The sequence below is a fragment of the Colius striatus genome, chromosome 3 (assembly GCF_028858725.1).
Source record: "Colius striatus isolate bColStr4 chromosome 3, bColStr4.1.hap1, whole genome shotgun sequence".
NCBI lineage: Eukaryota > Metazoa > Chordata > Aves > Coliiformes > Coliidae > Colius > Colius striatus.
This window is the reverse complement of record NC_084761.1, coordinates 1,321,983-1,343,762: the sequence shown is the minus strand read 5'-3', so window position 1 is coordinate 1,343,762 and position 21,780 is coordinate 1,321,983. Positions and strand designations below refer to the sequence as shown.

The window sequence follows — 21,780 nt, the reverse complement described above, 5'->3', positions numbered from 1 at the left end:
CGGGGCGGGGCGGCGGGAGCCCGGGGCAGCGGCCCCGCCGTACCTTCTAGAAGGGGAGGGTCCTGCGAGCGGGGGGCGGCCGCCGCTGCCCGCCCCGCAGCGGGATGCGCTGCCCCGGCCCCGGGCGGCGGCGGGGAGGGCGGCTCGGTTCGGTCCCGGCGCCGCTGCGGCTGATCCGCCCCTGGGGAGGCGGCACAAGGAAAATCACCGCAGTCGCGTGTGGGTTTGAGGAATTCCCTTTGGAATACCGGCAGCACGCAGGGGCCTCGGCAGCTGGGCTAACGGAGGGGTCGAAGCGCCACTTTAAGGAACGGCTGGTTTCTGAGCGGCTCCTTGGGTGCCAGCGGTAAGCTGTTCACTTGGTGTTGGAAGCTGGCTGTTGCCAACACTGCGCCGTGAACCTGGATAAAACAGTTTCCCAAGTTGGTGTCTGCGGTGTCCTGGAGTGTGGGTTCACTCCCCAGAGCCACGTCGGAGCTGCGCGGCTGTGAGGGGCTGGGACATGGATCCTGAGGAGCAGAAAGCCCTGTGGGGGAAGGAACAGACAGCCTTGGGTTCCAGGAGCTCGGGTGTAGACACGACGAAGAGGGGAAGAGATTTGCACTCAGACTTCTTCCTGCATCATGCCTGCCCTGCTGAAATGGAGAGCATCTCTCAGCCATCAGCGGGGACTGTGAGCCCTAGGCTTTGCTCTTCAGTCCCTGGAGGTGATGATCTGTCATCTGGGATAAAGCGCTGGTGGTGGCAAGTCCGTCACCACCACGTCATCCTCGTTTCACCACGCCACTGGTTATAAACGCGGGGTTTCTCCACCTTCCAGACGAAGGAGATTCAGCGGTCTTACTAGGAATCGACTTCTGGATTGATGAGGGGTAATGAAACAGCATTTGGTCTGCAGGGCAATGTGAAGCTCGGTGCAGAGCAATGTGAAGCTCGGTGCAGAGCAATGTGAAGCTCGGTGCAGGGCAATGTGAGGCTCGGTGCAGAGCAATGTGAAGCTCGGTGCAGAGCAATGTGAAGCTCGGTGCAGGGCAATGTGAAGCTCGGTGCAGTACTTTCACAGGCTCGTTCTTGCTGCTCAGTTATCACGTGTGAGACTCTTTCTAACGTGGGCAGAAGGACACTGCGGCCGTTGGCAGCTGAAGTGAGCGCTGGCCAGCTCAAGCTGCAGCCCTGAGTTTTAGTTAGGTCTTAATGGGCTTGTAAATGATGTTAACGTTCTTTTGAAGGCAATTTGGTAGGGGTTGAGAAATGATTCTCAGTACATGAGACTTTACCTGCTGCACACCGTGCAGAGACAGTTCTGTGCAGCTTCTGAGAGGTGACGAGCTGTTTGTGGGGAAGAGAGCTGGGACTGCAGCTGGAGAATGGAACAGTGCAGCTGGAGTGATGGTGCACCTTTGGGCTGGGCTGGATCTCTGTGCTTGGCTTGCTAGATACAGGATGTGTTTTCTGGAAGCAAACGTGGAGACAGCATTTAAACTCCCCTCAGGGAAGCTCAGGGACTGTAGCAGGAGACTGTTTGCTGAGGTTTAAAAGTTGGAGGATGTGCCATCATGGTCACGCTGCTCTGTCAGCCTTGTGCACTGCTCAGTGCAAGTGGGACAAAAAGCATCTGCAAGGAAACTTGTTACTGAAAAGGAATAGATAATGTGCTGCTTAGGAGCAGAAAGAGCATCCTGCCTCTGCATGATCTCTTACAAGGTCATCCCTGGAATAGAGGCTGTTCCTCTGCATGGAACAGAAAGGATGTTGTTGTGGTGTTCTGGGATGCATCCAGCAGAGTGTGGGCAGCAGGGGGAGGGAGGTTCTGCTGCCCCTCTGCTCTGCCCTGCTGAGGCCTCAGCTGGAGTCCTGTGGCCAGCTCTGGGCTCCCCAGCTCCAGAGAGACAGGGAACTGCTGCAGAGAGGCCAGTGCAGGGACACCAAGGTGCTGAGGGGATGGAACATGTGTGTGAGGAGGAAAGGCTGCAGCCCTGGGGCTGTTCAGCCTGGAGAAGAGAAGCCTGAGCTCAGGGACACCTCAGCAACACTCACAAGTACCTAAAGGTGGGTGTCAGGAGGATGGGACATCCCTTTTTCTGTTGTATCTGGTGCCAGGACAAGGGGTGATGAAAAGAAGCTGGAGCACAAGTTCCATTTATAAGGAGAAGCTCCTTTGGTGCTGAGGTGAGGGAGCCCTGGCCCAGGCTGCCCAGGGAGGGTGTGGAGGCTCCTGCTCAGGAGGTTTCCAACCCCAGCTGGACACGTTCCTGTGCCCCCTGAGCCAGGGGAAGCTGCTGGAGCAGGGGCTGGGGCTGGAGCAGCTCTGCAGGGCCCTTCCAGCCCCACCACTTTATGATTCTATGATTTATCTGCACCCATTTCCCATATGCTACTTGTAAGCAGTAAATTATATTATGGAGAGGAAAGTCTGTCTGTTATGGAGAATTCCACTGTCCAGCAGACAAGCAGAACACTGAGGAGTGGTTTTCCCTGCTGGCTGTGGGGGCTGCTCTGAGCAGGGCCCGCAGTAACCAGCCTGTCCCCCATCCCCAGCAGCATTCAGCCTCCCGTGCAGCACCTCACGTCTCGGGCTGAGATCTCCACTCTGCAGTGGGAAGATCCTCCTCAGGGAACAGGATCTGACCCTGGGCTTGATCCTTCTCTGCATGTGAGTGCTAATTACAACAATTTAAAGCGATGCTGGGAGGTTGGGGGTTGGAGATGAACAACTGATCTGTTCCTCTCTTGCAATATCGTGTCAAAAGACCCTGAGTTACGATTAGTTCATTAATTGCAAAGCAGCTGAAACCACAAGTGGGCCTTGTTCTTTGGCATGAAGCCATGCATTGTATTGTCTTGTTGCCACCACTGCAGATCCATCAAGTCTTGTTGTTTTGTCATTGTGCAGAAGTTGGGCACCAGCTATAGTTTAGTTAAGTTGAGGCTGTTTCTAACGTTTCCCTTTTGCTTATTGCTCTAAAGGGAAGTTTCCCTTCTGTCTCTTTCTCTAAGATGATTCTATCTGTTTTAAAACAATCTTTGACACCGTTGGGGTTTAAACCCAGCTGACAGCAACCAGACACACACAAGGAAATGATTGCTGTGTTTTCTGAGAGGGACTCCGTGTTTACCACTGAAGTCTGACAGCAGCAACGCTGTGGCACGATGACTGGAAACAGAAGTTCCCTGGAATGAGGCAGCACCATCACTGTGCTTATGGGGCTGAGCACACAAGGGTTCAGTTTCCCATGACCTCTGTTACTGACCATGTGGAGTTGCACCACCTTCTTTTCTTTGACTTCATGGCCAAGAAGCCAATGGCATCTGGGGTGTGTGAAGAAGAGTGTGGGCAGAGGGGGAGGGAGGTTGTGTTGCCCCTCTGCTCTGCCCTGCTGAGGCCTCAGCTGGAGTCCTGTGGCCAGTTCTGGGCTCCCCAGCTGCAGAGACAGGGAACTGCTAGAGAAGCCAGTGCAGGGACACCAAGGTGCTGAGGGGATGGAACATGTGTGTGAGGAGGAAAGGCTGCAGCCCTGGGGCTGTTCAGCCTGGAGAAGAGAAGCCTGAGCTCAGGGGCACCTCAGCAATGCTGCTCAGTCCCTAAAGGGTGGGTGTCAGCAGCATGGGGGACACTTTGCTCTGTGGTGCCCAGGGCCAGGACAAGGGATGATGGACATCAGCTGGGACACAAACAGTTCCCCTGGCACAGGAGGAGAAACTGGGTTCTTTCACAGAGTCACAGGCTGGTTGAGGTTGGAAGAGATCTCTCGAGCTCATCTGGTTCAAGAGCCTGGCTCAAACACAGTCACCCAGAGCAGGTTGCCCAGGACCATCCAAGCAGCATCTAAAACATCTCCAAGGATGGAGACTCCACTGCTTCTATAGGCAACCTGTGCCAGTGCTTGGCTGCCTTCAAAGTGAAAACATGTTTCCTTATGCTCAGAGGGAACCTCCTGTGTGCCAGTTTGTGCCCATCGCTGAAAGAGCTTGTCTGTGTTCTCTGCACTTTCCCTTCAGACGTTTGCTGATGGATCCCTTGAGCCCTCTCCAGCCCCTTCAGCATCCCTGTGGCCCTTCACTGGACTCTCCAGTCTGTCCCTGTCTCTCTTGTGCTGGAGAGCCCAGCGCTGGACACGGCACTCCAGGGCTGGCCTCAGTGGTGCTGAGGGAAGGCGAAGGGATCCCCTTTTCGACCTGCCAGCGCTAGCCAAAGACTCCATTTCCCCTCTGTACTGCAAGGGCCCGTTGCTGGCTCATGTTCCACTTAGTGTTCAGCACCAAGACCCCCAGTTTTCTGCCAGACTGCTTTCCAGCTGGGTGTCCTCAGTGTGTCCTGGTGCTGGGCTTCCCCATGTGCAGGACCCAAAAAGGATGTGAGCTGCAGCAGCCCTTTGCTGGCATTGCTGCTGTGAGAGGCCTGTGTCATCCTTGCCCACTTCCAAAAGGAAGCACCATCTCCATCCTCTGATGGCATGTTGCTGTGGCCATTGCTTCCTCATTGCTGTTTGCATGGCTATTGAACATAATCAGCAGGTTCACTTACCAGGATTTGGGGTAGGAAGATGCCTCCAGTGTTTTGCTTGGGAAGAGATGGTCCTTTGTGAGAGGCACATTCTGTGTGACTTGAGGTACTTCAGGAGTTCTCCAGCTGCAGGTTCACTAGCTCCTGTCAGCATCTCAGGCAACACAAAGGCTGTGGAAAATCCCCCTCCCCCCTTTGTTAAGGGAGGCTCTAAGTATTGTCCCTTGTACACTGATTCCTCTGAAGAAGATGAGGAGGAAGAGTGGTAGAAGGGATGCTCTGTGCTCCAGCCTCCAGTGTGAATGCTTTTTCCCTTTCTGCATTGTGTTTTCTTTTGCTGTGAAATGCATCCCAGCCTAGGAAGGCACTTGCTGTTTCCCCACCCTGAAACCTGACCTCACAATTAGCTGATTAGCAGGGGTTTCTGCAGCTTGATGGTGACCTCAGAGTATTGAAGGAGGAAAGCATTTGGGAATAGCAGAGAAAGAGAGGCTTTGCTCATCACCTGGATCCTTTCCACTCTCTGTGGTTGAACATAACTGGCAGACAAGAAATGCAGAGTTAGTGCAGAGCTATTGATGTACAAGGTCTGCCTCTGTACTCCTCAGACCCCTCTTTGTCTGTTCCTGGAGCCTGTGGGCACTGTCAGTTTCCCCAGCAGAAGGAGCAGCAGACTCTGTGTCAGCACTGGGGAGTTCCTCCATCTCACCTTTGCAGTTGTCTTCCTTTACAAAAGTGCTGTGGTGTTTGTATGAATCTTCTCATGCCAGGCACTCATGTGTTAGATTTCACATTTATGATACTTTGCTTCTTGTTGTAAGGATCCAAAATACAACCCTGTAAGTGTTCAGGCAGCACAAGGGTGAGCTTGTGAAGTGATCCCCTGGCTGCTGGGTGAGACAAAGGTTAACTCATGGGCATGGTAATAATCGTTTTTCTCTTATGGATTTTGTCAGTGAAACCACTTGACTGTGATTCACAGAATCACAGCATCCCAAGGGCTGGAAGGGAGCTGCAAAGCTCAGCCAGTGCAGCCCCCTGCCAGAGCAGCAGCACCTAGAGCAGGGCACACAGGGACTCATCCAGCTGGGCTGGAATGTCTCCAGAGAAGGAGAATGGCTCCTCACACCCACCCTTGATGGATCTGTAACATGACTGAGCTCACCCCTCAGGCTCCTCCAAGCTGCAGAGCCCCAGCTCCCTCAGCCTTTCAGCACAAGGCAGATGCTCCACTCCATCAGCTCTGTGGCCCTGCACTGAACTCTCTCCAGCAGCTCCCTGTCCTTCTGCAACTGAGGGGCCCAGAGCTGGACACAAGATCCCAGATGTGGTCTCAGGATGGCAGAGCAGAACCTCTCTGACCTACTGCCCACAGCCCTTCTAACCCATCCCAGGATGCCATTGGCCTCTTGGCCAGAGGGCACGTTGCTGGCTCATGCTCATCCTGCTGCCCACAGCACCCCCAGCTCCCTTTCCCCTGTGCTACTCTCTGTCAGCTCATTCCCCAGCCTATGCTGGCACATGCAATTGTTCTCTCCCAGTATATTCAGTTTCATATTTAAGCAGCTGTGTTAATGACACCATTCCAATTTTCTCATTTCCCTCTCAAATAGTAAAATAAACTGACTAGTCATCCTTGCCAGTAGTGCCAACCTCAAAAAAAGGTGGAAATGCAACTAAGTAGGGTTGGAAGCCCAAAATGTGACATCCCAGTGTGTGTCTCGTGCAGGACCCGGATCGATGTTAATGCACAGAACAGTGATACAGATCGTTCCTTCCCTCCCCAGAGGTGAGCCAGGGGCATTGGCTGAGAAATGATCAAATGGTGCCTTTTCTCTGCTCAGCTGTGAGAATCAAGAGCTGTCTCTGGGAGCAGGAGGGCTTGTTGCAGTTCTAGGTTGGTTTCTGTCCTGCCCCTGTCGATGTGACACCGGGGAAGAGACGGTCTGCAGGATTCAGGAGCTGCAGCCACCCTGTTCCTGCTCCACAGGATGATTTTAGCATTAAGGCCATTTTCCTCTTTTTTGATTTGCTTCCTCCTTTGTGCAACAGTCCCATCAGGAGTATGGGGATGCTGAAGGGACTTGAGCATGCCTGTGGTGAGGAAAGGCTGCGGGAGCTGGGCTTGTTCAGCCTGGAGAAGGGAAGGCTGAGGGGGACACTTGTAAATACTTGAGTGGGTATCGAGAGAATGAGGCCAGTCTTTGTTCTCTTGTATCTGGTGACAAGACAAGGGGTGATGGACATCAGCTGGGACACAAACAGTTCCCCTGGCACAGGAGGAGAAGCTCCTTTGGTGCTGAGGTGAGGGAGCCCTGGCCCAGGCTGCCCAGGGAGGGTGTGGAGGCTCCTTCTCAGGAGGTTTCCAACCCCAGCTGGACACGTTCCTGTGCCCCCTGAGCCAGGGGAAGCTGCTGGAGCAGGGGCTGGGGCTGGGGGAGGTCTGCAGGGCCCTTCCACCCCCACCATTCTATGGTTGTGTGGTTCTGTGAGTTGGCAGGTGAGCAGAGGTGGAACTCGGGCTGGAGCAGCACCGCAAATGCAGAACGTGCCACGCTCCTCCCAGGACCTCACCTCCCACAGGACTAGTCAGGGCTGGTTTAGAGATGCAGGAGATGTCTCCTTCTGCCAGTGAGGAGACAAACTGGTCTGATGGAGGGGTACCAAATGCAGACTAAGAGCTAAAACACAAGATGTAACACTTTGGCATTAGGCAGAGGAGAAAAAAACCTCTTAGAAATGCAGAGGCAGCATGTCCTTCCCTCTGCTCTTCTTTTCCCTTACCCCCATAGAAACTTTGTGTGCAGAATGCTTTTTTTAATGTAAAAACAAGTTTTTTTTGCATGTTGGAGATGCTGTTGTAGCACAAAGAGTTGTTGGAAAGCCTGTGGCTAAGTCTTGGTGAGTTACTCTCATTGTTTCTAACAAATGGTATGAGGTCAGTGCTGGTGAGATGAAGTGAATTTGGAGCCTCTTTAGGAGTTCTGTTCATTTAAGGAGAGGTAACAAAGTCACTTGGTGACAGGCAGGAGAGACTGACTGTGATACATGTTCCTCTGTGAGGAATTGGGCATTCCAAAGGCAAACCCATCAGTCCTTGCCATCTGGTAACTTCATTCTCACTAATCTTGGAGGGGGAGGGGGAAAAAGCTGTATCCAAACCCAGACCCTTCCTAGAAATCCTCTCTATGTCACTCAGTCTTATGGCATTGATTAATAGTCATAAATGTAAGTGTGCTATTAAAATTACCTTTAAAGTAAATGAGTCTGAGCACAAGGAGCTGTTGCTGCACTTAAAGAGCACCTGAAGATAAGACTCTGGATGTTAGTTGGTGGTGATGGTGGTGAGGTGATGGTTTCCCCTCAACAGGGTTACCTGTGTAAGTCAAGCTGTAATCCCCAAGCAGGCTTTGCTGAGGAGCCTTTTCCCTCCTCCTGGTGAAGCAGGCTGCATTGTGGCCACTTTCTGTTCTTGGTGGGTTTTTCAGGGCTGGTGTTGGGTGATTCTGGGTGCATAAAGGCAGAAGCCCAGCATTGGGGCTTCATAGGGTAGGACTGTAAGAGAGAAGCCAAGAAAGTCTGGGAAGATTTGGGCTTAGTTCCATTGCACATGAATTTAAGTAAGTGTTATGGCTGAAGTTTGCTGTAAAACCCCAAGCCAGTCTTCACTTCTGAGTGAGGCAATCTGTCATGTAGCACAGGCACCCTGGCACCTTTGTTCTTGCTCTTGCCTGCTGAGGAGGATGGAGATGGCACACATCTCCAACCTCAGCGGTTGTCATGGCACCTCTGACGAGTCCTAGCAAGTCAGATTCTTTCCTGCTGCTGAGGAGGAAGCGTGGGGTGTCCAAGGTGAGAGGAGCTGCTCGCTTCTGGTTCATACCTCCTCCTGCATAGCCTTCCTGCACAGTCCTGGAGCTCACAAGTGAGGCAGGAGGTCTGTGCCTGTCACAACGTGATGGGGCTGCAGCATCCACTCAGCCTGCAGCTTTACTGCTGAGTGGTCCCTTACTGTGTGTTCATACACACATGTGTAAGGTAATGTGAACATGGACTGTGGATCTGGCTATGGTGTGGTTAGTTACAGTGCTGGGAACTGTCTTGGTTTGAGTTACTCCAGTCTTCATCTTCACAGACTTCTTCCCACAGGGTGATTTTTGCACCCAACCTGCAACTGTTTTGCCTTTAACATTCTTAGGAAGACACCCACTCTTCATTAAGAATTTGGAACAGCAGACTAGGAGCTCCTGAGTCAGCAGGAGTCAGTCCAGTCCCTTTGGATCACAGGCAGCTGAGTTCCATAATGTGTTCCATGAATACACCAAGCTTTATGTTGAAACTGTTGGTTAAATCTCCTGCCTCTGCTCTTTCTTCCTCCTGAATTGCAGTGGAGTTGTTTGAGGGGGGGGTTGCTCTTTTATTCATGGCCTGGTTTTGCTGGTTTGTCCTTGTGCCAGCATTTACTCTTAGTCACTTCTAGTTCCATCAAATATTTATGTCTCTGCTGTGTTAATGGAAGCTGGTTCTGCCCCATCTTGGTCTCTGTTTGCTGGGTGGTGGAGCCAAGCTCTCTGCTCCCTTGCTGAAGAAGAGGGGTGGGTTGGCCCATGCCATGTGTCCTGCACTATGGAGGTGCCCATGTGTCACCTGGCCAGCTCAGGTTTGCTTTACAGATTCCCTCTTCCTCTAGTAACAGTCAGCCACAGCTGGTGCTTGAGCTGATCCCCCCTGAGAGGTGGGAGGGATCATGGGTGGTTTTCCAAGTACCTCTTAGCAGTGCTTCATGTGGTGGTGTGAATGCTCTCAGTGTCACACTGCCTTGTCCAAAGCCACACAATCCCAGGGTGGTGGGGGTTGGAAGGGCCCTGCAGAGCTGCCCCAGCCCCAGCCCCTGCTCCAGCAGCTTCCCCTGGCTCAGGGGCACAGGAACGTGTCCAGCTGGGGTTGGAAACCTCCTGAGAAGGAGCCTCCACACCCTCCCTGGGCAGCCTGGGCCAGGGCTCCCTCCCCTCAGCACCAAAGGACTTGCTCCTCCTGGGCCAGGGGAACTGTTTGTGTCCCAGCTGATGTCCATCACCCCTTGTCCTGGCCCTTGAAACAACAGAATAAAAGTGCTGCCCCATTGCACCTTTCAAACACTTGTGTTCATTTATCTGAGCACTGTCACCTTCATGAGCACAGTCCAGGGCAGTCTGTGGGACATGCAGTGGCAGGAGGCAGCAGCACGTCCGTGTCCATCTGCTCTCTGCCCCCCTCCCATGCAGCTGCATCTGCCCAGGAGCACATCACGTGTGGGTGGCTGGTTGGGTGAATTCTGTGTCTGGGACAGAGTGGGAACAGGGTCGGTGGTATGGGAGGGTCTGTGAAGCAGGGTCAGATCTGCTTCACAGACAGCACCTTGAGAGGGAAGTCATCTTCCTTGGAAAGAAGACTTGGATCCCTTGGAGCAGGAATACAAGAGATGGTAATCCTTGCAGAAATCAACAGTCAGTAACTGTAGAGTGTCCACCAGACCAAAGGTGCCTTTTTGGAGTTTGCAACAGGAATGAAAGTCTTCATCTCCAAGCTCTAGAGATGCAAGGGAGATGTTATGTCACTCCAGGGTTGCATGCTTTTTTTGGAGATGGCAATGTTCCTTCAGGTATGTTCATGTCTCTGAAGAGGTTGGCAAAGGTTCAGGCACAGCTCAGAGCATCTCTCCATCACAAAGCTGTGTGCAGTGTCCTTCTGGACTAATGAATGGTAAAAACTAAGTTAAAAAGACATTTAAAGTGGCATTATCATGGGTCAGGGAAAAGGGGAAGGAGGAGGAAAGAGTTGTGCTCCTTTGCAGAGGTTCAGCCATAAATGTCCTTGTTTGTTGTCAGCTTTACCTGAGGTCAGAGCTCTCAGCCAAGGTTCATTTTCCCATGTTAAATGCATATTTGTATGTAGGCATCTTCATGTCAGTCAGGGTTGTGTATCTGAAGCATTTAATGCAGAATGATTAATCATGCATTCCTCACAGAAACCTCCTCCTGGGCCCCAGGCTGGTGTGTAACAGGGGGTGCACTGGGAACATGCTGTGAACTCCAGGCCAAGCCCTACAGTGGTAATGGATGAGCTGTTTCTGTCCCAGCTATCACAGTTGTGATTGCATAACTGCCAAGGACAGCAAAAGTGAGACCCCCACACACAGTGCAACGAGAGGCATTGGAGACCACAGCTGGGGTGTGCTGACTCTTTGCTGAGTGCAGGGTGAGGTTCTGAGCCAACACGGAATTTGAGGTGGTAGGTTAATTATCTGTGGGGTTTAGTTGGTGTGGTGTAGCTGGGTTTGAAGTTGTTGATTGCTTCACTTCACAGCTGCAGCTGAACTTCTCAGCTTGTGGACAATGTGCTGTTTCAGTCAGTGGACTTGTGGAGTGTTCAATCTTCTCAGCTGTCTTACAAAACTAATACCTGAGATGAGCATCTTTTAGCCTGTGGTAGCTGAGGTCCTTCTGAGGTGGGGAAGATGTGGGCTGTAGGCATTCACACCCACTGACTGCATCTTTGCTCCTGGCATGGTTGTTGGTTGGGGTCTCTTCTGGATGGATTACAGATGCTCTCACTGTGCTGGGGAGCATCCAGGCTGCAGGGCATCTGGGCTTTGCTCTCCAGGTGCAAAGAGAAGGGTCTGCTCAAGGCAAGGGCCTTCCAAGAGAAAGGGTGAACGCTGCTCAGAGCAACCCCATCCCCACGGGCCTGTCATGGGCATAAAAGATGAGTGGTTATCAGCTGAAACACAAGGAGTCACTTCTTATGTGTTAAAGATATTATTAGATGTTATTAGATATGAGTTCCCCCCATTGGCAATTCAGGTGTGCTTCTTGTGCTCCTTGGTGTGCTTCTTGTGCTCCTTGGTGTGCTTTTTGGTGTGCCTTTTGTGGTCGGTTGGGTTTTTCTGGCCATACTTTTCTGTCTGTGTGCAGGTGCATTTCAGCTGTTGAGGCCACTGAGGGAGAGCAGCTCTCTGTGCTTGCAAACCCTTTGGGTTCACAGCAGGAGCATTGAATCTGTCTGTGGGTGCTTCTTGATAGGAACTGGGAATGTTTTCAAACAGTGGAGTCAAGTTGACGTTGATGTAAGGTAGGCAGGGCTGGATTCCCTAATCTTCTCCTTCAGCTTTGCTGTGTGAATGGCTTTACATAAGATGCCTTCAGGGGTAAAAATCTGAATATCTTAGCTGGAGGCTTTAGAGTGTTTCTTGATTTTTGCACAGCTCTCTAAAGCTCTTGTAAAACAGCTGCATCCCTGCAGGCTGGCTGGGGAAGCGAGAGGCAGAGCTCCCCCAGCACCAGCTACTCAATGGAAGCTGCTTCCCGAGGGAGCGTTTTGCTGGTGACCACTGAGAAGCAGCTCAATGATCCCTTTTCGGATTGTCAAAGTGAAAGCATCTAACACCCTGTTCTGAAGCTCTGGCTTTGCTGGTACCTGGCTGGGGCTGTTGCCTGTGCAGGGGCTGCAGTAAGGAAGTGGGATTGCTGATGAGGGTGTCAGACGTGGCAGATGTGGCAGTCCTGGCAGGATCTGCTTTGTGAGGAGGTAATCTCTCACCCTGAAGTTGCTGTTGAGTGAAATGGCTCCCGTCAAGAGAGCAGAACAAGGTCTTCACCTTCAGTAGCGTGTCAAAACCCAGCAGGGAGCCCCATACCGGGACTGGAGACTTGGTTTGGAACAGGTCAGATGTCCATAGCCAGGAGCTGCCTCCCTGGTCAGGGGGCGTCCTGCAGGTGAGGTGACCTTTCTGGGGAAGCCCTTCCCCACTTCACCCAGAGGCCTGTGTTTGCTGGTGGTGTTTGCAGTGCCAGGTGTGCACTCTCCATTTGGGGATGGGGAGATGGGGCAGAGAGCACCCCGCTGCTCCCACTGCACACGCTGCCAGCCACCACAGATTGAGGCCTCATAACAAGATTTCTGCATGTATGTGCATCCCTGTGCCTCTGCTTGGGTTCTCTCTGATGTGATGTGATGCTTGCTGATGACACACTACTATTTTTAGTCGTTTTCTTCCCTTGCAAAAGGCAGTAAAGCAGGAAGCCAGGCGATGTGCATCACACCACTGCTTTTCAGGGGAGTGCTCATTCTTTGCCTTAAGATGATTTCATGCTAGATATTTCCCCTGTAAAGACTAATGTATGAGCCACTGTTGTTTGTCATAATCCTGGGTTGTTACCAGTGATCCTGCTTGAAATGTAGGGATGGAGACTAGCAGAACCCCCCCCGTGGCTGATTTTTATATATAGCACTTTCACACTCCAGGATTCTTAGGTCAGTGAGGTGATGAACTGTCTTAACTGCTCATATTCAGAGATTATTCTTTGAAAGCAAGCTTAGAGGCTCTGGGAGAAAAACCCACAACAGTGAAAATGATTAAAAATGGTAAAAATATGAAGCCTGTGTTCAGCTTTGCTGTTGAGAAGTGCCGGGAGTGGGGGCTCGTTTCTTCTTCCAGTGCACACATCTCCTTGGCTGTAGTGCGATCCCAGAAACAAAAAGGTACTTTTCTACTCCATCATTGGAATGATCTGGTCCTTTTTATGTCTGTTTCCTCCATGTGTTTCCCTGCATCTCCATAAGGATGGAGCCTGGAGCTGTGAAATCACTGAGGTGTGGGGCTGATGGGAGCTCCGTGCAATGAAGCCGTCAGAGACCAGCTGCAGCCTCTGGCTCTGCAGAATGAGAACCCCCTTGAAATCAAGGGCAGCTCGTAGCAGTGAGTTCAGCCTGTGATTCTTTGCCAGCACCACATTTTTTTTTGGCCTCTTGGCAGCACTGGAGTGAAGGAATGCAGTCAGCAAGTCTGCAGCTCGTTCCTTAAACTTCGCACCGTGGGCATTTCAGTCCGTGGCAGTTTCATAGTGATGTGTCTCAGTTATCTTAGAGATGCCTTTAAAGAAACTATAAAGCCACGCTGGTTGCTTTTGTGTTTGGGGGTGTTTTTTGTGGCCCACTCTTATTCTGTGACACATTTCAGTTTGTAATGAAGCAGAGCAGTATCTGCAGCATCTGCTTTCAGTAGCTCGTTGGAATTTGTACTGTTTCTGAGGCCAGGAGTAGGAATTTGCTTCATGTGAATGTTCTTTCCCCTGATGAAGGCTTGCTGACTTAACACCCACAGAGACATGGAGCTTCATCTTTGTGCATCAAACATTTGGGCAGCATTTAGGTAGGATTGGCAGTGCACAGACTTAGATGAAAACACAAGCAGTGAGTGTAAACCAGAGGGATTCTTCTGCTGTTCTAACTGGTTTTGGTGCTTTCTGTAAACATTGCAGGTGGAAAATGTCCAGCTGAGAAGGTGACTTTCAAATTACTGTCTCCTCTACCTGTTTCTTTTGAGGAGGTTTAAAAGGCTGGGGTGAAATTTTGGCCCTCTTTTAAGTTACTGAGAAAATTCCCCCAGCTTCAGCAGGGCCAGGGTTGTGCACACAGCTCACCCACACCCCCAAAGAGAGATGGGAGATGCCTGTGGATGTCTGTTTGCTGAGCTGCCTTCACTCAGTAGTATGTGCTTGATTTTAAAGGATTCCTGCTCCTGTGGGTCTGGTTAATGAGAAAAACCCCAAACCCAAAGGCTGGTGCAGAGAGCAGGGGGCAGGAGGATTTGCTGTGTGCCTGGCAGGTTGAGTTAGGGCAGGAGATAGATGGTGGCCAGCCCAAGCAGTGTGGCCAAGCCCAGACCAGGGCCACACAGAGCCACTTACTGCAGTCCCCAAGCCTCAGCCTGAGGACTGTGGCACAGCATCCTGCAGGGGGTGAAGTGCTTCCTCTGCTGTTGCTGTCACCAGAGGCTGATGCAAAGGTCCCTGAGGTGCTAGGGTGATGCAAAGGGTGATGCAAAGGTCCCTGAGATGCCAGGGTGATGCAAAGGTCCCTGGGGTGCCTGACACCCCTTAGTTGTGCTTGTGGATCTGCTCATATTCCTGAGCAAGGGCATTTCCATCTCTGCTGCTCTGAGTGGCTTGTAAGGCTCATCCCTGGATGCTTCATGAAATGTCTGCTGCAAGCTGATTGGAAAGAATAAGGCTGCCTGAGTGCCCTGATGAGAGCTGACTTGTGCTAGGATGGATGAGCAGCAGTGACAGCGTGTGCTGAGCAGCCTCCTCAGGCAGGAGCACGCTTTCCTCGGGACAGCCCTGGCAGTACAACCTCTGCTCCTCACCCTGTGGCCTTTCCTGCCTCTCTGGATCCAGGACTTTTGCTGCTCTCAGCCCCTGTGATGCACAGGTGAGATGGCTTCTGATTGAGGAGCAGCTGAAAGGTGCTGCAGAGACAGGGAGCCAAGGGCTGTTGGCTGCCTGCACACAGCTGATGTTTGGTGCCTTCAGCAGGCAGGGCAGGACGTGCTGCAGGACCTTTCTCTGGAGTGCTCTTCATCCCTGACAATACTTAAGGTCTATTAATTTTTAATAGTGTTGTCTCCATGTCTCTCCTCTCCAGATGGTTCATTGATTTCTAGTTCTCTGTTTAAGACAAGAAGACGACTGAGCCGTGTTTGTAGAACACTTAATCTTTCAATCAGCTCCCTCTGAATTAAAGCAGTGGCAAAGGCAGGAATCCTGTTAAAGGTGACCTACATAGTGGGGACAAAGTTGAACTTGTCCCTTCTCTTCCTTCCTAATTTACTGTCGAGAAATCTCTGGGTTGTTTTCCTCCAAGTCACTCATTGCCATTGCTGCTGAGAACCTCGCTGCTGGGTGGCCACGCTCTTGGAGAGCAGCTGGGAGCAGGAGGGCACTGAAAGCTGAGCCAGCACGACGTGATGGGCCTTTAGCCCTTGGCTGGAATTAAAAGGATTCATCAGTAGAGCTTCAGCACAGAGTGGTTCCAGCAAAACCCTGCCAGGAGATGGGGATTATCCCAGGAAAACAGCTCTTTGGCTGGGGCAGCTCAGTCAAGGCTTCTGAGTGGAGCAGGTGGAAGCGCTGCTTGTGTGGGGCTGGTGCTCAGCAGAGCAGGCTTGGTTGGGGTTTGTCTCCTCACTCCTTCTGCAGCTTCATTGTTACTCTGTCCAGAATGAACATTTGCAGAGCAGATTGGCTTGAGAAATGTCTTTAAAATCCATAAACCTTGGGTATTTTTTGAGTGACTGAGTGATTTCTGTGTCCAATTGACAGAGAGAGGAACCCACTCACTCAGAACCCTGAGACCTTATCAAAAGGAGATGTTTCTGCTTCTACTGAGGTGATTCCTTTACAGTGGAAGAAAGTTGTTGGCATTTGTAGTGTTTCTAGAAGGTGCTGCTGGAAAACAACCATAAGGGGGGTAAAAAAAACCCCTTACTGCAATAAATGTGGGCAGGAAGGAAAAGAAAGCTAAAAGCCCAGTTAAAGATTAAAGACACTGCAGAACACTGAGTGCAGGAAAAGGAGCTGTGGCTGAAATGCATTTGATTGCTTCTATAAATACAGGTATGTAGGAATGAAAACTGACTCATGCTTCAGATGAATTCACTGAGCAGTTCTAAAAGTCTGCAGGAGTAAGAAATGCTTTCAGTTGTGTACAGAGAGAGGGTCCAGCCCATGAACCTGACGGTGGCTCCAGTGTCTTTGCCTCGTTGGGCGATAGGAAATGTGCTCAGGGCTCATGCTGGGAGCACAGACAGTCCCCTGCTCCTTGTGTCATGTGCAGAATGCAACACAATGTGCATTTAAATGCCTTCCTTTCCCTGGGAATCTTATCCAAGAGCCATTGTCAGCAGAGCCTGTGTGTCAGGGTCCTGGGAGGCTCTGTTAAATTCACAGCACCACGTCCTCTGGAGCAGTGTTACTTGCAGAGAGCGACACTTGCCCCTGTGCAGAGGAGGCTGAGGGAAGGCTTTTCTTCCCCAATATTCATACTGATAGAAGGAGGAGATTTCAGGCAGCCCATGTGCATGGCTTGATGGATCTGTTAGAGCTCAACCTGAGAAACACACTGCAACCAGATCATAGAGTCACAGACTGGTGGGGTTGGAAGGGACCTTTAGAGCTCATCCAGCCCAACCCCCTGCAGAAGCAGGGTCACCTACATCAGGTCACACAGGAACATGTCCAGGTGGGTTTTGAAGAGCTCCAAGGGGCCAGGCCAGAGGCAGAGCACCTTTGGGAGCTCCTTGTAGTCCCAGGTTCCCTCCTGCAGGCTCCTGCTGTTGTGTGACCATCTCCAAGGCTGCCTGAAGCCATCTCAGCTTTGTTTCCTGCTGGCTGTGGGTGCAGGGCTGCTCCCAGCCCCCTCGTGCTCTCACTGCTCAGCTGATGGGTCTGTGCTTTCATCCCCAGACTGGCTGGGGCAGGTGAATGATTCTGTTGGTTCCAGTTTCTTGGCTGTAGCTGTTTAGGAGTAATGTACCAAGACTTGAAGGAGGAGTTGTTCTGAGGCTGATGAGGCAGCTCTGGTGTCCTGTGCCATGGTGAGCATGGTAGTACCACGCTTCAGACTTGCTTTGCTGCAGAGAGGATGCATGTGGGTAACAGAGCAAACATTTTCTGAGCCTTACATGTTGTTCTCAGGTTAATGTCAGGGTTGTAACCAGAACCAGCTCAGTTTCTGAGTCCAGAGGTGTGGATTATGGGTCATTATTACAGATGAGTACCTCTTGATGTTTCGTGAGCACGTCTAGCACAAGAGTTGGGCTTGCTTAAGTCTGCTTAGAGATCTGAAAGTGGTGGTCACTTCTCAAGGACCTTGTTTAGTGTAAGTATTTTGTGAAAGCAACTGTCACTGCAGCTTGTATCAGCATTGGAACAGCCTTTGTCAGGCATTGGAACAGCTGCCCAGGGAGCTGCTGGAGGCACCATCCCTGGAGGGGTTTCAGAGCTGGGTGGGTGTTGCACTGAGGGCAGTGGGCTGGTGGGTGATGGGGCTGGGACAGAGGCTGCACCCCGTGGGTTTAAAGGGCTCTGCCAGCTGAAATGATCCTCTGATTCTATAATGTGTAATGTCAGTTCACTGCAGCTGAGCTAAATGGAGTGGTTTGCATGGTTTTGTTGCATCCAACACAGAGAATGGCTAAAGGTCCCATGTCAAAAGGCACATTTCACAGAAGTAACCTGAGATGGGGTGTTTTTGTGTTGTGTTCTCGTGGTGCATTGAGTGTGTCTGCAACAGCCTTTCCTGCAGGCAGCGTTCAGTGCAGGAGCCCACGCTGCCGAGTGCCCAGCGGCCGCTTTGTTGTGGCTGATGCGAGTCAGCAGCAGCGGTCCCTGACCCCTCTCCTTGCCAAGAGCAGTTAGCCAGGCTGCTTCTTGCTAGATATGGACTTGCTCAATTCTGCTGTGAGAATCAACCCCTCTGCCCATTTCCCTGTCCCTTCCCTTGGCTCCTGTGCAGCACAGAGCCGTGGAGGGTCCTGCAGGGCAGGTGCCCATCTGTGGGTGCAGAGCTTGCTCCCGGCTGCCCAGAGCTGGGGGAAGGTTTTCTAAGAGACTTGCACATTTCTCAGAGTTCTCACCCGCCATGTGAATTTCTAAAGCAGCACAGGGATTGCTCTGAAGGTTTCTGACCTGTGTTTGTAAGCAACCACAGATGTAGTGTTTGATGTTTGACTCCTCTGACATGGAATTAACAGGATTCAAAATTCAGCCTGACATGAGGAGGAAAAGCAGTGCTGAAAGTGGCAGAGTTGTGCTGGGGTGCATAACTCATAGAGTCACAGAGGGCTTGGAAGGGACCTTTAGAGCTCATCCAGCCCAAAACCCTGCCAAAGCAGCTCCCACCTAGATCAGGTCACACAGGAACGTGTCCAGGTGTGGGCTGTAGTTTATGTGTTAATCACACATTAAAGACAGCTAATAGCTTCTTACAGAACAGTGTCCTGAGCTTGGTTAAATGCCCTTGCACTGACTACACCACTTGAAAATGCTTATTTCCTATTTTGCAGTTTATATTCTCTCACTTTTTCATCTTTTTGTGGGAGAGAAGAGTCACTCAGGGCCAACACAAACGTGGTGTGAGAAGTGAAGGACGTTTATTCCTCATCTGTGCCTCCTCCTCTGCTTCCTCCCTATGCAGAAGTTCATCGAGTTTGAAGATGCCCTGGAGCAGGAGAAGAAAGAGCTACAAATCCAAGTGGAGCACCTCGAGTTTCAGACCCGACAGCTGGAGCTGAAGGCCAAAAACTATGCAGACCAGAGTAAGCCAAGTTGTACACCAGCCAGGGTGATACCTGCTGCCTTCCACATAGGCACACTGCTGCTTCCAAAGTACTTCTCATGCCTTTTGCTTGTACCAAAGCCTGAGGTGTTTGAGCCTTCTAAAGGGTGGGATGTATCCACACTAATTTGGTAGAGGGTTCATTGCTTCTCTTCTGTGTGGGCCATGCTCAGGCTCTCCAGATGCAAGGTTGCAGCCAGTGGGGAAGCTTTGGAACCTGTCTTCCAGTTTTCCTGCATCCCTGAATAGAACCTTCTGTTTTTTTCTCATATCAACAATCACATTGGTTTCTCTCTTTGTTTATTTGGGGTATTTTACTGATGCTTCCTTGACATGTGCAGCCTTGTTTTGTTGGCTGAGGCTCCCCTCAGAATTCCTTGGTGCTTTGTCCAGTACACTGTTGCTGCTCCAATAACCAGAGGCAATCATCCCAAGGGATAATTTCAGTTGTTTTCCAACTGGGATGTTTACAGGGCACCAGGCTGCTGCTGAAGAGCTCTGCTCCCATGCTCTTACTGCACTGCCTGCTCTGCTCATTTGGGGAGGTGACCTTGTGATGAAGACCACATCCCACAATATGCATTACCCTGGTTTGTTTGATAGGCATAAAATATTTTGTAACAGAACATGCTTTGAGATTTCTAGTGGGGTATTTCTGAGAGCCTGGTATGTGTAAGCTGATGGTTGGAATCTTCCCTTGGTAGTTTCACGACTGGAGGAACGTGAATCCGAAATGAAGAAGGAGTATAACGCTCTCCATCAGCGGCACACAGAGGTAGGGTGGCATCTCATGACTGCTCAGTGAATAAACCCCTGCCCTGTACATAAAGTCATGGCAAAGAGTTCAGCTTTGCCATGCTAGTGATGACTAGAGCTTCTGAACTTTGGGAACATGTCTGAAATGGAGGGTGTAAAAAAGAATGGAGCCAGAGTGGTGCTCAGTGGCAAGATTGGAGGCAGCTGGGACACAGAAGGCTCCCTCTGAGCAGAAGGGAAAACTTTGTGACTATGGGGATGACAGGCACTTGCACAAGTTGCCCAGAGATGTGGTGGAGCCTCCATCCTGGAGATATCCAGAAACCCCCTGGGTGTGATCCTGGGCAACCTGCTGTAGGTGGCCGTGTTTGAGCAGGGGCTTTGGGCCCGATGGACCCCAGGAGGTTCTTTGCAGGCTGAGCTGTTGTGTGATTCTGGGCCACACTGCCTCACTTCCCACTGACAGTGGGCCTCAGGGAGGCATCTTACATTGGTTTTGGGTAAGCAGTTTCCTGGTTCTTCTGTTATGAGATTAACCTTAAGTCATTTCTGACTGATTCACAATCAGGTTAGTCTGCTCTCTTCCACCATCAGCTTAGAAGGCAAGAGCAGAGACAAGAAGATGTGCAAAGATGTCCCAGAAGGGAGGGAATTGGAAATGGATGCTGGAGAGCAAACAAAAGCAGATATGGAGTCTTTTCTTCTACTCTGCTTAGGGCATGGATTTTTCTCTCCCCACAGATGATCCAGACCTACGTGGAACACATTGAGCGATCCAAGATGCAGCAGGTTGGGGGAAATAATCAAACTGAGGGGAGTCTGCCTGGGAGAAGGTAGGGCCAAAACCTCTCTGTGTAATGTATGTCCCCTGGGAACTTACAGTCTGAGGGCCTGTGTTTGAGAGAGAGAAAGCAGAAGCAGGATCTTTCTCCTTGGGCATGGATTGCAGTTGAAGCCTTGTGATGGACCGTGGGTGAGCTGTGGGTTTGTTTTCTAAGGCTTGACAGCGAGGAGCTTTGTGTGTTTTGTTACAAAGCTCAGGCTTTGCCATGCTGCTGTTCATGGGGGGGGCTCTGGAAAGCTATGTTTGTATTCTTGGGCACTGTGTAAAAGGTTTATCTGCCAAGTGGATGGAGGTGTCAGATAATGTATTTGTGTGTGTGTGAGTCTGTGTGACAGCCAGCAGAACTGTAGCAATTAAGTGGGGTACCCATGATAAGGTATGGTTTTCTGCCCTGTTCCTTCAAGGGAAGCTTTCAATAGACCTTCTTATGCCCAGTAAATTCTTTTCCTTACATCACACTCACTTTTCAGAGCACCAAACCAGTAAGGAACAGCCTTTGCTTCAAGGAGGCAGCAGTAGGGAAGATGCTCAGCATATAAAATTAGTCTTTGGTAGTCTCAGAACAAATTGAAAGCACAAAAGTTGCAGTTGTACAGATACATCTGGTTGTAACTGATGTGTGAAGCAGCCTGGTGCTTTCTCTCTGATGGTACTGTATCCCAGGAGCATTGCCCACAGGGCAAGTGCAAGTTTTGTGTTCCATAAGTAGTGGTTAGAGATGGAACAGATCACACAACATGTAATCAGCTAGATTAACCATAATCTAAGTCACTCAGCTATAAAAATGTTCTCTGAGGCAATTTTTGTGCATTCCATACTCCTTGTGTTAATCATCACCTGCTAGTGAGGTGATCATCACTCCAGTGGCAGTAACCCAGGAGGTTTTAAGCTAAAGCAGGGGAGCAATTTTGAGGCAGTAGTATGCCACAGGAGAGTCAATCTTTCTGTTGTCCTTGCCTGTGTTTTTTGACCTTTTCTATTTCTTGGGGCCTTGAGGAATGATGGAAGGTTTTGTCATAGAAGCTGCTGGTCTGAAAAATAGACAAGAGACTGTACCAGCTGCACAGGAGTAGCTGGAGAAGAGTGTTTGCTAGGTGTGCCCTCCCTCACCCCTTACAGACACATCTGGGTTCAGATCTGTGAGCTTCACAGAATCATTTGAGTTGGAGAAGACCTTTGAGATCATCAGGTTTAACTGTTAATGCAGTCCCACCACTCAACCACGTCCCTGGGTAATATCACTGAGCTTTGTTCCAACCCCAAACGTTTAGGGGGAGCATTAGGCTAAGAAAGGAGTGGGGGTGGGATGGCAGGACTGCACCCAAAGGGCAGCGTGGGCAAAGGCACAGAGAGGGAAATGCAGGTGAATGCAAAGCCAAGTGTCATGTGGCAGGGATGATGAAATGCAGGAGAACAGCACTGAGCAAAACTTGGAGATGTAGAAAGAGCAAAAGTGTTTCAAATGAAGAAGAGAGAAATACATTGAGACCAGGAGGAAAAAGTGAGGATGTTTTAGTAA

General features: G+C 50.8%; 1 protein-coding gene across 15 annotated transcripts in view; it reads left to right on the top strand.

Annotated features, from left to right (window-relative positions):
- MAPK8IP3 (mitogen-activated protein kinase 8 interacting protein 3) overlaps positions 1-21,780 on the top strand; it is a 70,993-nt gene that overhangs the window by 474 nt on the left and 48,739 nt on the right. For all 15 annotated transcript variants that reach the window (XM_061994412.1, XM_061994398.1, XM_061994411.1 and 12 more), the window contains exons 2-4: positions 18,521-18,641; positions 19,366-19,436; positions 20,159-20,250. In XM_061994412.1, coding sequence (XP_061850396.1) covers positions 18,521-18,641; positions 19,366-19,436; positions 20,159-20,250 — 284 coding nt within the window. The remainder of the gene's footprint in view (positions 1-18,520; positions 18,642-19,365; positions 19,437-20,158; positions 20,251-21,780) is intronic.